Source organism: Lates calcarifer, linkage group LG6, assembly GCF_001640805.2.
Source record: "Lates calcarifer isolate ASB-BC8 linkage group LG6, TLL_Latcal_v3, whole genome shotgun sequence".
Lineage (NCBI taxonomy): Eukaryota > Metazoa > Chordata > Actinopteri > Centropomidae > Lates > Lates calcarifer.
In genome coordinates this window covers 17,784,838-17,804,636 of record NC_066838.1, presented here as the reverse complement: position 1 = coordinate 17,804,636, position 19,799 = coordinate 17,784,838, and the positions used below count along the sequence as shown (strand labels likewise).

The following is a 19,799-nucleotide window of genomic DNA, read 5'->3' as shown; positions in this document are numbered from 1 at the left end:
AGAAAGTGAGTGGTGTACTTTCATTGGTTAAATACTTACCCAGTACACAATTCTCAGACAACATCTTTCACAAATTTCCATCACTTAAAACTGATCTTTGTTGTAGGCCACAGCATCTTAAAAAGTATGTGGTTCTTAGGCTTGTTTTTCAGTTTAAAATCCTCACTTATTGCTCAGCTCCTCTCCCAGTCTCTGTTGGAGTGCGCCATCGTTTGGTCGAAATACACTCAGTCACGGTCATGAACGCAGCCTTCCTGTTGAAGAAAGGTGTAAGCAGGTGTGACACCAGATGCTCTGGACTGCGCCTGCGTGTCTTCAGGAGAGACGCCCGATTCTGTTTTTTAGTGTTTGACAGGTCTTTATGACCGCAGCCTGAACCTGATTGGGTGGACGAAGATAAAGGAAGTAAAGACATGTTTCACTGTTCTCCGGCGAGTCAACTCTCAGAAAACGCAGGTTGTTGACAGTGTGAGCTGTTGAACCACAAGGTAAAGCTTTTAAAAACCCGTCGTCACAGCGCAAAGTGAGAGGTAGCAAACAGTGCGGGAGACAGAGATGGAAAGTTTAACTTTCCAAATGTACTGACGACATTAATTTAAGAGGTCACGCGCTTCCTGGTCTGCCGGACTCTAGAGAAATAAAGTGAGCGTGTCTTTCAGTACACATCAAACAACGCTACAAACAGGAAGAAAATGGACCATGCGCGACCACAGGACACACAGCAGAGCAAGGTAAAACCATTATCTGGGACCGAAGAGAAAAACAGTATGAAGCGGTTCGTGCGCTCATGGATTGGTTGCTTGGGAACCTGCCTCCTTCAGCCTTTGACCAACGAGTCCTACCGTTATTTTTAAACATTTGAAATAGTGCTGAATTAAAATGTATCCATTCGAAAATTAATTTAAAAAGGCACAACAAAAGTCACAAATATATCATATACTAGTATAAATCCATAGGAGATTTAAAAGTGCCATTTTAAGCACGAGGACACCAATGAGTATCACATACACGCGCGCGGACTTTGTAGAATTAAAGTAATAGCTGCTTGGTGCTGCATTTTTCAGCACTAAATACATCAGAAGCATTTCAATGGACATTTAATTTCACTACAACTTCACACGCAAGAGACTGCATCAAAAAAGTGTGTGGTTGGTTATTTTTAGAAATATGTGTCACTCTGTTGTTATCCAGGAAGTGCGTGGTGTAGGAGTACATTACTCTCTTGATACTCCAGGTTTACAACAGCCAGATGTAAATTAGGTTTCCTGGTTTTACAGTCTTTAACACTAGATTTAAGGCTTGAATTTGGAGCTTGAAAATGGCTGCTCACAAGCAATAAAAACATCCAAAACTTAACAAGAAATCTGCATCAACAATGTTTCAGGATTATCTGCATTTATCAAGACGTACACCCAGCGATATTTTAATTATTGTTTAATCTGTCCATTATTTTTTTTAATAAATTGATTATTCCTTGGTCTGTAAAATGCCAGACATTAACATAAAATGTCCATCAAAATCTGAGATATCTTAAGGTGACATCTTTATATTGCTTTTGTCAAATCAAACAGTCAAAAAACCAAAAGATTCTCTGTTTATTTTCACATAAAAAAGAAAGCTGGAGATCTTCACCTTCTGAAAAGTTGAAGCTAGAGAATGCTTTGGCATTTGTGCTTTAAAAATGACCCAAATTATCAATCGAATATCAAAATAGTTGCAGATTATTTTTCTCCTTTAATACACTAATGATATCATATGCTACCTGTACTGTAACACCATATTAAATGTGATTAACGTGGTGCTTTCTCTCTCCAGGGCTCCACAGTGCGGCACAGGGAATGCAGTGATGAGTCTGTTGACAAGAGACCCACTGACAGCTCTGTGTCTCCCCTGCAGGTACGTCATGTCTTCTGATGTTGCGTCTCAAAATGACCTTTTTAGACTGTACAACTGCTCTGCTCTCTTTGTAAAGTACTACATTGTTGGAAATTGTTTTACTCGTGTCCATTCAGGACGAGAAGAGAGCTATCAGAAGAGTGCAAAGTCCTTCCAGGCCAAGGGCATGGTCGTTCGGTTCTTACAAACCAAAGTTTGGAGGTCGATTCTACAGACCTCGGTGAGACTGATGGCTTGAAAACAGGGAGCGCCTTGCAGTTTGTTTTCCTCCCAGTCAATATTTGTCCTGAGTTACCTTGCAAAGTATTGATGATAACATTGAGGTTGATTTTCCCCTCTGCTGATGATGCAGTTTTCCGAGGGATGATCATCCATTCTACAAACCTGGCTCTAGCATCCACAGGTACCACCACTTCAAACCCAGAGTTTACTTCGACCGGAGGGATCACTTCCAGCCCAAACTTCACCACAGCGCACTGAGGGAGAGGGAACGAGAGAGGGAGGGAACGAGAGAAGGAGAAGGAGCGATATGAGCAGAGAGCGAGCGTTGACAGAAGTTCACCCCCAAAACAAAACAACAGTAAGTTTATGCCTGGAACAGAAGTCTGTGAAAACAGTGATAATATACACACACACAGGCTTCATTATATTTAACATTTACAGAGATCAGGTGCTTTGAGACCTTGAAAAAATGCACAGCACATGTCCAAAAGTACTTGTAGTCTGTGGCAGTTTTTTGGACTTCGTTCCTTAGTTCCAATTAAGGGAAATCATCTTCTCCTACAGTGATATTTAATACAGCAGTGTGCTTCCATCTTTGCTGCTGATCTCCTAGGATTTTCACATGCTACAGTCTTTAGAGTTTACTCAGAATGGTGCGAAAAACAAAAAACATTCAGTGAGCGGCAATTCTGCAGATGGAGAGAGGTCAGAGGAGAATGGTCAGTCTGGTTGGAGCTGACAGAAAGGCTAAAATACCGGAGATAATCACTCTTTACAACTGCGGTGAGCAAAAAAGCTTCTCAGAAGGCACAACATGGCAGAAGCATGAATGGGTTACAACAGCAGAAGACCAAGTCTCCTGTCGCCAAGTAGAGAAATCTGAGGCTGCAGCAGGCACACGCTCACCAATGATCATGACAATGAGTTCAGTGTGCTTCAGTGGCCTTCCCAGTCACTGGATCTGAATCCAGTGGCAGTGTCAATGTCATTGTGGAGCAGAATCTCAAGGGAATGTTTCCAACATCTTGTTGAATCCATGCCATGGAAAACCGAGGCTGTTTTGGGAGCAAAGAGAGGTCCTTCCCTGTATTAGTATGGTGTTCCTTGTAGAGTGCTTGATGGGTGTATTTACCAACTGATTTTTGGGCACATAAATCTTGGTATGTCTGACATAATTTTCTTGGTGTTATTTAAAATTTACAGTGCAGGAATTGATAGAATTGCAGGACACCAGTACATTATTCTGTAGTTCCAGTTAACATACAAATCATAATCTTTTAAATCCACACCACAAACAGCAACAGAACTTACATTTTTTAACAATTTGTCCTGTAATTTTTTTACACAGACAGGTTGTATAGCTGTAGGTACACGAGGAGGGTGCTACTAGGCAAAGTGAAAGTGATTTTATTTTTAGATCATGATAATTTCTAAGACCACCTTCATCAAAAATGAACAAAAAATGAACTGTGAAGTCCAATTTGGCCCCAATAAAGAAACTAATATTTCTAATATGAGTGAGTCCACATGACACTTGGTCCATGTTGCCTATTCTGTCAACTTGTTTCCTTAAATTCACTGAACGTGCAATAATTGTGCCAAAATTAGTTAAGTGTTTTCAAAGACCAGGGAACAGAATATCTTTCCGGGTGTATTGTGATACTTTTCTAGCCATCGTACTGCCACCACGTCATCAGACCGTTTTAGTAAAGGAAAAATAATACATTTAAAAGACAACACTTACTGTAGCTTCTTTTCTTTATTCTTCCATGCAGCACAGACAACATCGTTGAAACTGTTGAATATTACAAGATTACAAGCTAACAATTTCTCCAGGGTTGACAAAGCTATAATAGCACTGTGAAAATACGGCATTATTTTACCTTACCTTTAGTACATGACGATCAGAAGTAGCATATGTCACATAAAAAATACAAGCTATGAACACATATTAAAGGAAACCATACAACAGCATTCTCTGCGCACAGATTGGAAATGTAAAGTAACTGATACTATTTTTGGCTGAATGGGAGCAAATTCCTGCAGCCAGGTTCCAAAATCCAGGATGTTCAGCAGTCAGATCTGGGTGTAATGTTTGGGCGTCAACATACTTTTGGCCATATAGCCTGTGAGTTGCAAGGAGTTTATTTTCAGCGTTGCGATATAAAAGCACTACAAACAGCCTGAATGTGTGAATCACAAGAACACACTTGTGATTCACATACATAAACAGAGACTAGACACAATAACAGAGGCGCATGTACAATACAACATCACCACAAACCATAGCCTGAAAAAATTCTGTACACAAACACATGACCCTTTGACAAGTTCTAAACCATACAAATTGTCAGTGCTGTTACCTCCACTTCCTGTATACATTAACATATTCATGCATGCATATACAGTACATTTACATAATGTACTCTGCAAGCTTTACAGTATCTTTATTAAATGACCATTGGGTGGCAGTATAAGCAAGCAGAGGCACTTGCACACATTTCCATGAGCACTTTGCATTATAAATATTTGGAGGGCATTTGCTCATCATGGTATCTGGTGGTTGGCAGGTAGTCACAATCTGGTAGCAACAAACCAATGTTACATAATGCTGATCACTAAGAAGCTTTTCCTGGACTCGATACATGGATTATGTCACCAGTGAATTGATAGTAGTCGAGCTGTGTATGCCTCATTTTGTCTCATGTAAACTGTGCATGGTTTAGTCAGTTACAGGTAGATTTATTACACACTTGAGAATGACCTCATCAGTTGTAAGTGGGAAGAGTGTTGGAAGTAAACCGCAGGGGTTTAAAATCTGATCATGTTTCCTTGGTTTTAACACTAATCGCTGTTTCAGATTTCTGTTGCTCTCTTGCTGGTATAAAGTGGAGCGGTGTGTTGTTTTTAACAACTGAGCCGTTGGTACTGTATGTTTTTATCTTCTTCTTGCACTCAGGCACTGTATCTGTGCGCACACTGCAGCACTGTGGAGGTGTGTGTTTGTGTATGTGTGAGTGTGGAACAGGTTTTTTGTGTGCCTGAGTGATGGTGCGATGATGGTGACTCATCGCTGATTTGTGTGTATATGAGAGTGAGAGAGAGAGAGAGGGTGAGACCAACCAGCAGTATATGATGAGGCATAACAAAGCTATTGCTTCACATAGGAATACTGCAGTCCAACATTGCAAGGCAAATGGCAATAAAATTGATTTTAAACCCTGATACTTAAAAAAAAAAAAACAAAAAAAAAAAACATTTTTTCTAGCAGGATGCTGAAGAGAGAGAGAGAGAGAGAGAGAATGTTTAGGAGCTTTACACATCAATGGTATAGATGCTGTACATAACTATCGGTATGGTGAATAGAAAGAGAAGAGCCTTGTAACATGCATCAGTCATTTTGTGTTAGATAGTACACATACATTCTCTTGTTGCGCTGTTGTGTTGACCTTGTGGTTTGTCTGTTTTCCAGCTACTAGACCTTTCTTACCAAGGTCCACCACCAGCAGAGACAAGGACATGCAGTTCACCGTAAGTTCACAAGCAGAAGCACCTGCTCTGCTTTTGCATTTTATTAAGAAATGTGTCAAAATATAGTGGTCCATCCATTCCTTAAAAATTACTTAATAATGTGTTTCCCTCCAAACTGTCAACGTAATGTAGGGCAGGGCAGTCTGAATGCTCTTGTGTTATGATTTATAAGAGCTTTTTGACAGTTTTATGCTGAAAGAACACGAAATGAAAAACATTTGAAGATGACAGCAGTGGGAATGAATGTATCCGAGTGTGAATTAGAGCTACAGCGATTAGTCAGCTAATCAAAAGACAATCAATTCAATTGATGAATCATTTCAGTCATTTTTCAAGCAATAATGCCAAATATTTGATGGTTCCAGGTTTTCAAATGTGAGAATTTACTGCTTACTTTATAGTGAATTGAATTTGTGAGAGTTTTCAACAGTTGGTGGGACAAAACAAAGCATTTGTAGATGTCACTTTGTGATCCAGGATATTGTGATGGGTATTTTCAGTTTTCAGTCTAGCAAATGATTAATCAAGAAATTTATTGGCAGATTAATTGACAATACAGCAATCATTACTCGTAGCCCTTATGGGAATGTAGTGACATTTACTGTCAAAGAAATAAGGGGTTCAATTAACAATCATTTTCCTTGCACTTTATCTAAAGCCAAAATGTCATGTTTTGTTCAACCAACAGTCCAAAGATATTCAGTGTAAAATTCCATAAAATTGAGAAGAGCTGCAGATCCATACATCAGGTGCTGCAGAATAGGCTGAAATCAAATGATTGCATGCATTTCTTGGCTGACCTAAACACAGCAAGGAGCAGAGGAGCACATGATGAATCACTGCAGGTCACTGCTGCAGTGAAGTCAAAGAGTAGTAGTAAGTGGGTTGCCAGGTTGTGAGACATGCCCTTAGTTGGTGTATATCCCAGTCTAGTGAAATGTTTAGCTAGCTCTTGAATTAATCGAAGAAAGGAGCGTATAACCCCCCTTTTTTTAGCACGTTATGAAGCTGATTTGGCAAATGTGTGTTTGCAAAAAGTTGCTTATTTACACATCCAGCAGACAAAAAGTAACATTATCACTCATTTGCACGTGTGTCTAGTCTTCAACTCTGTTTTTGGTCCTCATTGTCAAATTTCTGGCTCTGTAGCTGCTAAATGCTCCACTATACTCAACAGCTAATTACCAATGGTGAAAACCCACTGGCAGTGAACAAAACCTCACAACATCACCTCCACCACTTCACACGGGGTGTGTCAGTGTTTACAAGCTAGCATGTAGCTTGCTCTTTAGCAAACATTAGTGCAACTTGAACTTTCTCAGGGTCATTTTTTTTAAGAAAAAACCCTGCTGAATCTGTGGGCAGCAAGTAGTGAATCAAAAGTGGCAAGCTGTAAAAAACCAAAACAAGGAGCTGGAAGACACCAAAACACTTAATAGAGCTGAGGGAAACTGAGTTGGATGAAAATTTTCCATGGGTTCATCACTATGAGTGACCCCTTTCATATTACATGTGCACATTTGATCCATTGTTAATATAAGAATACTGATGATAGCACCTTTAATAAAGAATTGTAGGTACTGTGGAAATGGGCTGATCACTGGTTATGCTTTTCACAACCTGGCAACCTAGACATTTTTCTTTTTAAGTAGCTTACTACTGAACTGTAACAAATGATTAAAAAAAAATTGAAATAGCCAGTCGGAGTAAATTATAAAACCATTGTAAACTCTTACTTATTAGGAAGTGGTAACAGCATTACTTTGAGGACACAACACCCACGTGCGTCCTTTTTGTTACACATTTTTTGCCATTGAATACAGTCTGAACAAATTCAGAATTTCTAATTCGCTAGCCTCAGTGTTACAAGTTGACATGTGGAACTTCACTTTAGTCATCTTCTGGTCATTAGCAGCTCAGTCATCATCAGTGTTTGCACCCATGCTTTTGGCCAACTGTCGATTACTACCGTCCAACTCCCGCCTCGTTTTCCATACTTCTTTTGCAGGTTTGTCAGAACCAAAGCAGGGAGAGAGATCACAGGGGGACCAAAAGCAAAGAAAGGGAACAAAGCCGAGACAGGGAGCTCCCTTCAACTGCGAGCCAGACGGCAGCACGAGACAGAGCCATCCAACAGAAGAGGAAAGAGATAGATGAGGTGGAGGGGTTTCATCACACAAACACACACACACACCTGGGGAGAGGGGATAGTTATAAACAGATAGAGGAAGAGGGGAGATAAGAGAAGCTGGGATTAGAGGAAGACTGACACAGGAAAGATCTTAGAAAGTGCTTGGAGACATAAGACGAAAAAAAAAAGATTTGTTTTCTGTATCCTGAGCATTAATTTTGAAATTCTGAGCCTGAGGCATCTTGACTGTCACTGTTGTCTTCACTTTGCCGAGCCTGACAAAGTAGGTCTTATTCATCGTGTGACATGATTGATGGTGTTATTCTTTTTATTTTTGTAAATGAACAAAAACTAAAAAGTGAGGCAGTTTATTTCGGCTCACCTGCATCACAAGAGGCTGCAACACGTGCTTTAATGCTGTCTTCAATGTGACAGACATCACATAAGGCTCTGCTCATCGGCAGAGAGAGAGAGTGTGTGTTTCCACCCACTTGACGGAAAAGATGGCCTCTTGCTTTTCATATCTCCATGGTTGCAGGATTACAGAGGCATTGCAAGAAAAGGCAGTCTGAGAACAGGTAGCTGATGCAAAAAAAAAAAAAGTCCACAAAACTGTGCATACATGCACACACAATACTTTCGAACAGTCTGCATTCAAGTGTTGCTGCAGATCGTTAATCCATTCAGCGGTAATTGGAAACGCATGACAAGACTTCTCAGCTCATTTGTTACACTACCACTTTGTCTTCAGTTTGTCTGCTTTTCCCAGCACACCTCATCCCTCCTCCCTAGAGCATTTGCCCTAAAACCCTGGATGTGTGTGTGTGTGTGTGTGTGTGTGTGTGTGTGTGTGTGTGTGTGTGTGTGTGTGTGTGTGTGTGTCTTACAGGTGTACTATCAGGAGTGTGAAATGTTTGGCCTTGTGGCAAAGATGCTCATAGAAAAGGATCCATCCTTGGAGCGTCCCATCCAGTCCTCACTGCAGGAGAACCTCAGAGACATCGGCAAGCGCTGTGTGGAGGCCATGGAGAAATTTATAGAGGACTATGATTCCAGGGAGCCATTGCACTAATCAAACACACACTACCGCTTGTCTTCTTCGCATAGACCACTAGGGTAGGAAAAAGAGTTTTACTTCAGGTAATCGAATGCTGCTTTTGTGTTTTTATTTGTAATAAGTCCGCAAATTCTTGTTTGCTGCCTGGACAACTTCACTTAGCAACACTGGTGAAAAATGAAAAGGAAACATTTGATTGGGATTTGACCATTTCATACTGATGCTAATTTTGAGAATGTGATGAAAAATATACTGGTTGTATTGCCTTAAGTGTCCTTATGAAGATGTTAAATATGTATTTTGACATTGCACTCGTCCTTGCTTTTCAATAATTTAATTTTGTTTACAGAACATTAAACATCCTGTGGTTGAAAACCTATTTTTGGCTAAATTGGCAAAACCAAGTTACAGCAGGAAATACATTACATTAATGGGTTAGTAGGTGACTAGGCCACACATTGTTGTGTAGAGTTTGTGTATTTGTAGGATGAAGAAAAAGTGCAGATTTCTTTTGATGTTTTATAGCAGAACAGATATTGGCTTATCATAGAGATAATTGATAGAAGTGTAAAATGTCAACTGATAAATAACGAGACACTGCAGCATAGATATGCCAAAGATAGGTTTAAGGTTATTCAGGAACACACCAGACTGACAAGTTTATTTTTCAACTGTAAGATGACCAGTTTGGTATGTATCAAGGTCGCGGTTTGTAAAGGGGAACTCATCAAGTCTAAAAAAAAAAAAACCCTGATGATGTCAGTATGACATCACCTGCATTTGGAGATGTGGGACAGAAGACAGGTGTTTCCGTGGCATAGAGGGTATAATGAAAGATGATCTCCAGCTGCATTATGGGAATTTTAGGACATAGTGTTTTTGAAGCATGACTCATACTAGTAGGAACAAAAAGCTGGACACTCTTGGATTCAGCTGTTTTAATTTTGACCTTTCTTTCTCAGTCTCCATCTGTATGGAAGCAGAACACTGAATCGCTTAAGTGGCCCTCTATATTAACACATTTAAGGTGTCCTGATAAATAATAAATAATATTTCTGCTTACTCAACATGCAGTATATACTAACTGTATACAGTATGTAGTATAAATTGTCAGTTATAGCATACTGTTTGTGGTATACAATGAAAACCAAAAAGTCAACACATGTCACCATTTTCCAGGAAATGCTACAAAATGTACACCAACAGATGTCAGTCAAACTGCAACTTTGCAAAGTCACTGACAATTAAAAAACAAAGCAAAATATTTTTCAAATATATAGATTTAAAAGGAGGTTCAAACTGAAATAACAACTATTGGATGAAATGCTATGAAATTTGATACAGATATCCATAGTTCTCAGAGAATTAAATATACTGACTTTGCTGATTTCTTTACTATTCCACCAGCTTTTTCGTGGAGTCAAAAAATTTTAATTGCCCAGGATTTGCTTTATGACAAAAAATCTACAAAACTAATGACACTCTCATTGGCTTTAGCTGCATTTTTTGTGGACAGCTGCTCCATTTTACCTGTGCTTTTGATTGTGGGCCAGTATGCCTTTTCCATAGCAGACATTTTGGCATACCATGGCAGGAAAAGCATAGATGCACAAACTAAAAACAAAAAAGGCTCCTGGTTTTGTACATGTTGGTTCACTGGTGTGGCTTACTGGGGCACTTGATCGAACGGAGCCAAAATTAGTTCCCCCTTGTGCTTTTCTTGGTATGACTGAACACACAACATGGTCAAATCCTGCTAGTATGCAGTATGGATCTCACACACTGCTAATGTGTAAATCAAGCTGATCAATCAGAGGTCAGTCATGACTGACCTTAGAACCCAATAGATACAACTTCCTGGTTGAAGTACACTTTATTTTCAGTATGAGACAACAACAACAAATTAACATGCAAGTCTCCCTATCTCTACATCATGTTATACAAATAATGATTCTTTAGTTACAAAATATATAAATATTTAAGACCATATGTACATAACATTTACAGTACTACATCCATTACTTTATTAAGTTTATTACTATATATACATTTAACAGGTATTATTCTTTAATATTGTTATAATTATTATTTGCATTATTATTATTGTTAGCATCATTATTATCATTATTCTTAATCATCTATAGGTAACTCTCAAAAAACAAAGCATGTTGCAGAAGAGAAAACGGGACCATACCTGACGTTACTGTGCCTGAATGGTCAAGGAGCAGAGGCTGTCCGGCGCTCTGTCCTTGGTAAAGCATGGAGAGCTGGCTATGTAGAGCACAAGGTTCAACAGACTATTTGTACAAGGTGATAACAGGGCTAGCGAGCCAACACTATATTCCAGCAGCATTTGGATTCCACTGAGGTAAAACAATGACATAGCTTGGAATCTAGCACGTAGCTTTCACTATCCCGACACAATTTCTGGTTTGTCCACATAGAATAAGTTTTACTGCCCAGGGCTTAGATCGCTGAGCTGCGACACGAACAGTCAGATCACTGCGGTTTGACCAGTGTTACTTTCCCTCTTCGAACTGTAAAGGAATTGTTCAGTCTCTCCGTAACATGGATACACACCACAGACACGCACATACATCATGTTATTTACCCTGACCACGGTATATTTTAGTAGTCAAAATTCATCAGTGCTTCCTGGTACCATCAGCGAGAGTTGATCTCCATCATTGTAAACATTTCTGTTGTGTAAGCCAGCTGAGCTTCCTCTTATGATTAGATCATTCTGTGTAGGTGTGCACAAACACTACACGGTGTAGAGTTGTGTAAGTTCACAAGCACAAAAAATAGGCCTTTTTCTCTCTTCAACCCCAACACACACATATACTCTCTCTCACACACACACACACAAACTCATACACAAACACTCTATTCACTCTCACCGTCAACTGTCTCACTCTCACCTTCCCACTCCCTCTGTTCCTCCTCTCTGTTGCTTTAACCGTCTCCTTACCTCTCTCTCTGTCATCTCTCTCACTCTCCTGCTCATCCCTCTCAACCATCTTTTTGCTCTATATCTAGGAAATTATGCAGTTTTTGCTCTTCCTCCTCTGGCGAGTGTGCAGCTGGCCATGAATCGGTCCATGCAGAGGTCCATGATGGCCGCCCATCCCAGAGGGGCTGTAGCGATGGCGCAGCTCCTCGTTGTTGATGTAGCACAGCTGCACAGGCCGCGGGATCGGTTCGCCCAGGAAATAGCCCTCGTCCCCCTCTGACTCGGAGGAAGAGGAGCAGCTTGAGCACCACGGGTCAGCGGCCTCCATGTACCCGTCGCCCCAGCATGGCCCGCCCAGCCCCACAGGTTGCCAGCCAGCGTTCTGCAGGGTGAGATCAGAGGTGGTGCGGGGGCAGGGCCGGTGGGGCTGCTGTCTGTAACCCCCCGGGTCCAGACCAAACAACTCCCGAGCAGCGTGACCAGAGGGGAAGCGATCATAATCCTCCTGAACCCGTCGGTAGGGCAGCTCCACCATTTGAGCAGGCCGGTCTGCCACCAGGTGCAGGGCGTTGTCAGAGCGGGAACGACGAGAGCGTTTGTGGTGGCGGCCGCTGCGGTGCTGCCCGTTACTGTGGTTTCCACGGTGGTGCTTGCGGCGTCTTGGTTGCGGCTGCTGTTGCTGTGACACGGGTTCCTGCCCGTTTATGCGTCGGCGGGGCATCCTGTCGCTCATGGGAGCCATCCGAAGGTTCCCACTGCTGCCCATCACCCCAACGCGACCTTTGCCATCGAAGCCCAGCGGCTGCTGGCCATCCCAGTACTGCAGCGGATAGCCGACTCTCAGTGGAGTGTACATGTTGTTGTTGTAGGGACGAGAGGAGGACAGTGACTCTGTGCTGTGGAACTGGACTGAAGAGCTGAGGGTGCCCATGTTGCTCTTTTCAGACACGTTCACACCCGAGTCCTTACTCAGGTCAGGCATGGAGAACCTAGACAGATGCTCCTGACGCTTACTAACCCCATCCAGAGAGTTACCTGTTAAAATCATGAAAACTCAGGTCACATTTTCAGATTATTTGCCATCATATCAGATTGTATCATACTACATTATTTATATTACCATACCTGTAGCATTGGACATAGTGAGGGAGTCCATTGATCCACGAGGGGTCTGTTCTAGAGGAGTGAGGGGCTCATTGAAGCTCATGGCATTGATGGGGTTCCTCCTGGTCAGCGGAGGTCTGCCGTCTCTCTGGAATCCGTGCAGGCTGATGCTCCTCTTGTCAGAGAAGCCTTGGTTCTGGCTAGACATCTCATTGAAGCTCATCTGGGTGCGTAGCTTGTTGGGCCTGAACTCATCCTGGCTGTGGTGGATCCAGTTTTCATTAAAGGAGTGGCCCCTCAGAGCAGCCATTGGGGTCCTCTTGGCGTTGCCTTGTTCCTTTCCCCAGGAATCAGGCCTTTTTCCTTGGTTGGCGGGATTCTGGGCTGGGGGATGAGCATTTGTGTTGGGATTGTAGCCCTGCCTCGGGTTACACTGACCCAGCAAATGTATAGGTGCAGGGGTAGGGGAGGGTTCCCTCTGGGGGCCCTCATAGGCAGCAGGGACATAGGGCTCATCCCGGCTCATCCACACCTGGTTAAGGCTCGGGGCACGGCTTGGAGTGCGACTGGGCGTGCGGTTAGGTGTCCTGCTTGGAGTCTGGCTAGATGAGAGGCTTAATCGGTCCATCTGAACAGATAGGGGATCAATTTCCGCAGACAGACGGTCCGGCATGGGTGGAGGAGCAGACTGGCGGGCCTCAGCACTCCGCCGCTCCTGCTCTGCATTCCTACGCTCCTTTTTCCCAATCTTGGTACTGTGGCGGGACTCGCGGGAACGGGCGCTTTGGAAGGCAGAGTCTGAGGAGTCAGACTCATCTGGATCCTGATTGATTCAAATAAAACAGATTGGTACGACTGTTTAAGTGCTAATATGTAATAATGTATAATGTCTGTGAGTAGAATAAAACCCTTTAAATATATAACAGTTCTAGTTGCATTTTCAGTCCCCTTACCTGTCCAGCGCTGCAGGACCGTGAGCAGAAGATCTGCCCCTGCTTTGGTAGGAAAGGACGGCCCAGCAGAGAGCGCTTGCAACGAGCACAGCAAAAACATTCCTCAGTTGCGTGCCAGTGCTGCCCATCATATGTCATCTGGCCTTGGTCAATGCCTTTGGTAAGATGGGAAAAACAGAACCCAGTTTATTGGTGAATACACAAGGGGGAGAGGGGGGGTGTCTAGCCTTAACTGCATATAAATGGTTATGTGGCAACTATTTCTAATACTACTGTAGAAATGTTATTCTATAAAGTCTGTGCTGCTAATGAACACAGCCCACAGTCTGATTTTAGTCATTAGCCAGTAGGTTAGGCTCATTTTGCCTCTTAGTAGTGAAATGGAGTTAAAAAAAAAAAACTGTATAAACAGAGCTCTTTTTTCTGATAAAGGAAAACATTTGTGATTCTAGACCCATACACGATCACTCGATTTGTTAGATAGCACAAATACATTTCACCAGTCCCGCTCCCCAGCTAGGGGGAAGTAATCATCTTTCACAGCTCCCATCTGGATACAACATGGGAGCATCCCCTCAAACACACTCTTTCACTGTTACTGGAGCTTGGGATGATAATAACCATCCACATCTCACTGCACTGACTCCGCCTCTTCACAGCTGTGGCACATAGAGCTGATAACACCCACACATTACAATAAAAGGCTGTTATAGAGATTTTCTATGATGCTATATGAGTGTAAGATAAATGTGTTTTGGTAAGAGTACATATATGTTAGAGGACTCAAATAAAACCTGCAGGAAACATGGGCTGTACCTATGTGTTCTCCACATGCGTCACAGTACTCTGCATAAAGGGACTCAAAGCAGTTGCAGCAGTGTGGTCGTCCGTCCTTCATGATGTAGCGCTGGCCGCCGAGGGTGGTCTCACACTCGTAGCAACAGAAGTGCTTCATGTGCCAGTGCCTGCCCTCTGCTTCGGTGCATTCATCAGCAAAGATTATCTGCATGACCCAGATGTTACATTCATCAACAGAGATATTCTACACAGAGATTCCATGAGGTGGAATGGAGGTCATGAATAAATGTAAAGTGGGCAATTAATTTTAACAGGTTTTAAAGCAGTTTTACACCTAACGGCAAAGGTTACTTTCAATGTCGCTGCTGATATTTGGGTATACCTCAGGGCTCCATCCTTCGCCCATCATTTTTTTTTTTTTTTTTTTTTTTTACCACAGACAGTGGTTTTTAATCTTTTTGCTCTAGGACCCCTTAAAATGAAAGAATGTCTACTTGCTCTCATCACATGCTGCAATTTTGGAGAAAAATCTGAAAAATAAGTGTTATTTTGTGGAGCAGAACTGTCTTTCCTGCCTTCTCATCCTGTCCAGCTTCTTAGGTTAAGAACCATTGGACAAAACTATCTAACTGTAAAAAAAAAAGTGATTAATCTAGCTAGAGTATTGAGGACTTAATGATGAAACATGTAATAATATGTAACTCACAAGAAACATTTTACTGTACAATAAGTACTTTTACTTTTGATACTTCAAGTACATTTTGCTGATAATACTTCTTTGCTTTTACTAGGTAGCCCAGGTTGCTGCAATCCTGAAACACGTGGAAAAAAACACTGGGTCTCTATATAATCCAATAATGCTGATGATATAGACATCCTTTGTGAATGTCTTTTACAACATTCAAAGTCAATGCTGTCAATTCTAAAACGTAAAATATATCCAAAATAGTTAACAGAGAAAACCTATTTACCTCACTATCTTCTAATATCACCAGCTGGTCAAATCCAAAAAGAGTGTCATCGGTCAGAACTATTTATGAGTTAACGAAAGTGTCTCTTTGTATCATGTAAAAATGGACCCCCACTTAAATTAAAATGGACACCTGAGCGACTACAGTAAAGTAAACAAACCTTACTAGACTTCAATTAGTGCAGAGCACTGTGTGAGGCCAGAGTTATTATTATTGTTATCTGAGGCCTGCTAACCACACATTATGTTTAGAAAACAAGCAGACTCTCTGAGACATGGCAAGAATACTGAGACATCTTTTCTCTCCAGACCAGTTTTATCCACATCCAAGTCTCTGAGCTATGAACCATTCAGCCATTTCCAACCCTGAAAGGCTCAGGGCCCAGACAGGCGCACCTCATCACAGGCGCAGCAGCGGGGTTTCAGCCTTTCGGCGTGGTGCCGGCCACAGTAGATCTTGCCATCCTGGTAGAAGTAGATGAGATCCACCAGCAGCTCCTCACACATGCTGCAGACAAAGCAATGAGGGTGCCAGCATTTTCCATGACCTGCCCTCGCAGCAAACACCACAATGTCCCCTCCATTTATCTGACCACCACACTGTGGGAAAGGAGAGGAGAGGAGAGGAGAGGTGAGGTGAGGAAACAAAAGGAAAATAAGTGAAAGGGAATCAAATGAGGGGATGGAACAGAGAGGGAAATTAAACAAAAGGAAAGGAGAAGAGGACAGGAAAGGAAAGGAGGGATGTGACAGAAAATAAAATTAAATGAAAGGAAAGGGGGAATAGAAAAGAAAGGCATAAAGTAGGGGTGGGAGAAGAGGCTGAGAAAAGGATGAATGTGAACTGTAAGGTGTGGAGAGGGAAGGTGAGAAGATGGCACTTGAAATAACTCTTTTCAAGACTGAAATGTTTTCCGCTTCCTATCTGTTTCATCTATCTGAACTTGAAAAAGAAGCCCAGGAAAGCAAAACAGAGAACAGAATTCAAAAATAGGCAGAATTATTTATATAGAATAGAAGAATGCAAAAAAAATAAGAAGAAAAAAATAGAAAAGAAAAACATGAAAAATCTATAGACAGAAAGAAGCCTGGTGGTTGTTGGGTTGGTCACTGATGTCTTCAGTGGGGCTTTACCTTATCGCAGATGGCTCCGTTGATGGTGAGGGGGAAAGGACGGACGTTGCCTCTGCCCAAGTTGTCTTTCTTCCTTTGGTTGCTGAAGAGCTTAAGCTCTCGTTTCTCCTCCTCATCCAGCGCGTTGCAATAACGCACCTGAAAAACACAGTTCATCATCATGAAAACTAGAATGCTTCCAAAGAACTGGAGGGTATAATAAAACTGATAAAACTGCCGATATAAAAATGAGTGATAGAGATTTACTGTGCTGTTAAAAGCTGTGTACCTCGTTGTCATGTGGTGGCAGCTGGTGAAGCAGTTGTTTGATGCGATATTTCTCTCCAGGGCTGTTTATATAGGGGACCTTCTCTTCTGGTAAGGAGTTATAATACTGATGCACCTGAAACAAACACACATCAAACATGTGGCTGTGATAACAGATTTACAGAATTCAAATATTAATTAATTGATTTTTTAGCCACTTGTTGGAAACAAGCTGTAAACAACACTGACATATTATCACCTTATGAATTTGATGGCGAAGTTGTTAACAAACAGCCTATTAACACACCCAGCAGATACGGAGCAACATTATTATTCATTTGAAGTCATGTTTCTGGACACTATAATTCTCTGTGGTTTCATTTCCACAGGCAAAACCACACAAGTAATCACATGATCTGTTTTTAATATAGGAATACTCATAATAACAGCTTTAATTATAATATGAATCTGAGACTTACACAGTCAGGGCTGAGTCACTATGTGTCCATTATGCTGAGTTAAAAAGTAGGCTAGTTAACATAATCTACCTTATTTCATTAATTCGTGGTGACAAACCCACCTAAATGAATCTGAAATTACTTTCAAATGAATTTATCATGGTCTCCGTGCCCTCCACCATCGCTGCCCTTGGAAATCAGTGTCTGGAATTGAAAAGTGTGAGCTCTGTGCTGCTGCTTCAGTGGACGCAACCTTGAAAGGCTTCTTTAAATTTTCAACAGCTAATATTAATGTCGCTTAAAGGAAATTCCAGTTACCCATACTGGTAGTGCCATTAGAATTCACAGTGCAGTGGGATCTTCTTTTGTATTTGCATGTTAATGGATGAAATGGAGAAAAACCTTGATTGGTGTTTGAGAGGTAAACACTCAAAGAACAGAAAGCAATCTTGTCACTTGTCACTGATTTTCAGCAAAACAGCCTTTGACCCAAAGTGTTCGCTGCAGTATAAAGATGCATTTTTGCTGAAACTGTTGTGATCCAATTTACATAATCAGTGAGTGCGGCGAGCGAGAGGGGAAGGGGAGTGCGTCTGTGTATGCTGCCCCTCAGATTCTCTGTAACATACACACTTGTTTTATTCTATGCTATAGAGGGTGACACAGAGCCTTGTGCCAGTTTTGCAAGTCAGGGTAATTCGAGGTGAGGGACTTTCCCTCTTCAATTGAGAAGAGCTCAGAAGAAGAGGCAACAGGTAAGTTTTAAGGGACAGGTATATACCAGTATATCACTGAATGTTCACTCTCTTACTGCATATTTTCTTTGTCGTCTATCCGAGTGTAAAGATGTAATATATTGCTTAATTACTCTCACCTGTAAGTTCAAACATGGGACACATATGTAGGACTACATCCAATTATGATTTTCATGATCAGTTGCCAATTTATTGCTAATCAAATAATGGATTAACTGACTAATTATTTCAGCTCTAGCTCTCCAAATGTTATATTCTCAAGGTCTTAAAATAACTTAATGGACTCTAGATAAATACATGTAAAAGTCCTGCATTCAAAATCCTACTTAAGTAAAAGCTTGTAAGTACATTTATGAATATGTACTTAAAAAATCAAAAGTAAAAGTCCTCAAAGAGAAATATTTCCCCTGTCAGTGTTATACTAGGAACTAACCATTATTTTCTTTATGGGTTCATCTGTCGAGTATTTGCTCAATTAAAACTTAAAATGTGTACTTGAGGAGAGGACTTGAGAAAATTGTGCTTAGTTATAGTCCACCACTGATGAATACAGTTATTATCTGCTGGATTCTGAGTCAGAGATGGTCAGTAGTAGATGGTTCAGCCAGGGGCACCACAGTTTGGAACATTTTGTCAGAAAAAACAGATGAACCTTATTGTCACAGCAAAACTAGGGATTTGTTCTGACGACTCAGTGAGATGTAATACATGAAATGATAATTTTCCTAAAATGTGAATCACATCGATGGCATTGTGTGGGGAGAAACCAGAAGTGACAGACTTAAAAATCATTACATTCAAGTGCATTAGAAAAGCAACAGGCGGCTACAATTGCCTGCACCTCCTGTTGGAGGCTGCAGCCTCTTTCAGCATCCTGTCAAGATGGCTGACTGGTGAAAATGACTGTTATCAGCCCAGCCTGTCATCTGTTAACAGAGCCCTAGGAGGCTCATTGCATTAGAGTGCTGCTCTGACTAAATAAAGACACAAGTGTTTATACCCAATATAGTCGAACAGAACCCTGTTTATCTTATGTCAGAGCTGACGAAAACAATGGACCAAAATAAAAAATGATGAGGAGGTATCTTCTTCTGGATTTGCACAGTTGATTACATTAGCCTGGTCATGCATGCAATTAAAAGGCATTTAAACTGCAAATGAGTCCAGGCAGGGAATTTTGAAACCTGCACGCATAAACACAATGCCACACATTTTCAATTAGATTCATCCAAACATTCACTGACTCAAATTACTTCCATTCCTCTGGGTTTAGCTCTGCAAGGATACACCAAAGTGCAGAACAAATTGAGGCTTAGTATACCGAGAGCACAATTAAAAGGAAAATGACAATACACACATAATTATGTAGAATGTATCTCATATTTTTAGAAATAAGTAATCATATACTTGATGGTGAACAAGGAAATAGCTTTTTCCTTCATCCTGGATAAGCATAACCCCATACATTTCAATATATAATAAGATGATTAATACGCAGTCTCATATTTTGAACTCATATAATGGAGTGATTCAAACACTTTCTTAATTTATTCATTGCTTCGCATCTGTTCCTCAAACAGAGCAATCAGTT

The 19,799-nt window shown here is 41.2% G+C and overlaps 2 protein-coding genes across 3 annotated transcripts in view; one reads left to right on the top strand and one right to left on the bottom strand.

The window, feature by feature from the left end:
- Positions 1–334: 334 nt before the first annotated feature.
- Positions 335–9,216, top strand: LOC108889476 (periphilin-1). Its single transcript, XM_051071300.1, is given in 8 exon segments — positions 335–731; positions 1,816–1,896; positions 2,013–2,116; positions 2,249–2,393; positions 2,395–2,476; positions 5,591–5,649; positions 7,658–7,807; positions 8,670–9,216. Coding segments are annotated over 8 exon segments (843 nt in total). The 5' UTR covers positions 335–692; the 3' UTR covers positions 8,853–9,216.
- Positions 9,217–10,691: 1,475 nt separating this feature from the next.
- LOC108889507 (prickle-like protein 2) overlaps positions 10,692–19,799 on the bottom strand; it is a 36,814-nt gene continuing 27,706 nt past the window's right edge. For both annotated transcript variants that reach the window (XM_018685998.2, XM_018685999.2), the window contains exons 3-9: positions 17,018–17,131; positions 16,750–16,887; positions 16,012–16,215; positions 14,664–14,850; positions 13,848–14,002; positions 12,916–13,717; positions 10,692–12,825 (exon numbers count right to left, since the gene is read on the bottom strand). In XM_018685998.2, coding sequence (XP_018541514.1) covers positions 11,873–12,825; positions 12,916–13,717; positions 13,848–14,002; positions 14,664–14,850; positions 16,012–16,215; positions 16,750–16,887; positions 17,018–17,131 — 2,553 coding nt within the window. In that variant the 3' untranslated portion in view covers positions 10,692–11,872. The remainder of the gene's footprint in view (positions 12,826–12,915; positions 13,718–13,847; positions 14,003–14,663; positions 14,851–16,011; positions 16,216–16,749; positions 16,888–17,017; positions 17,132–19,799) is intronic.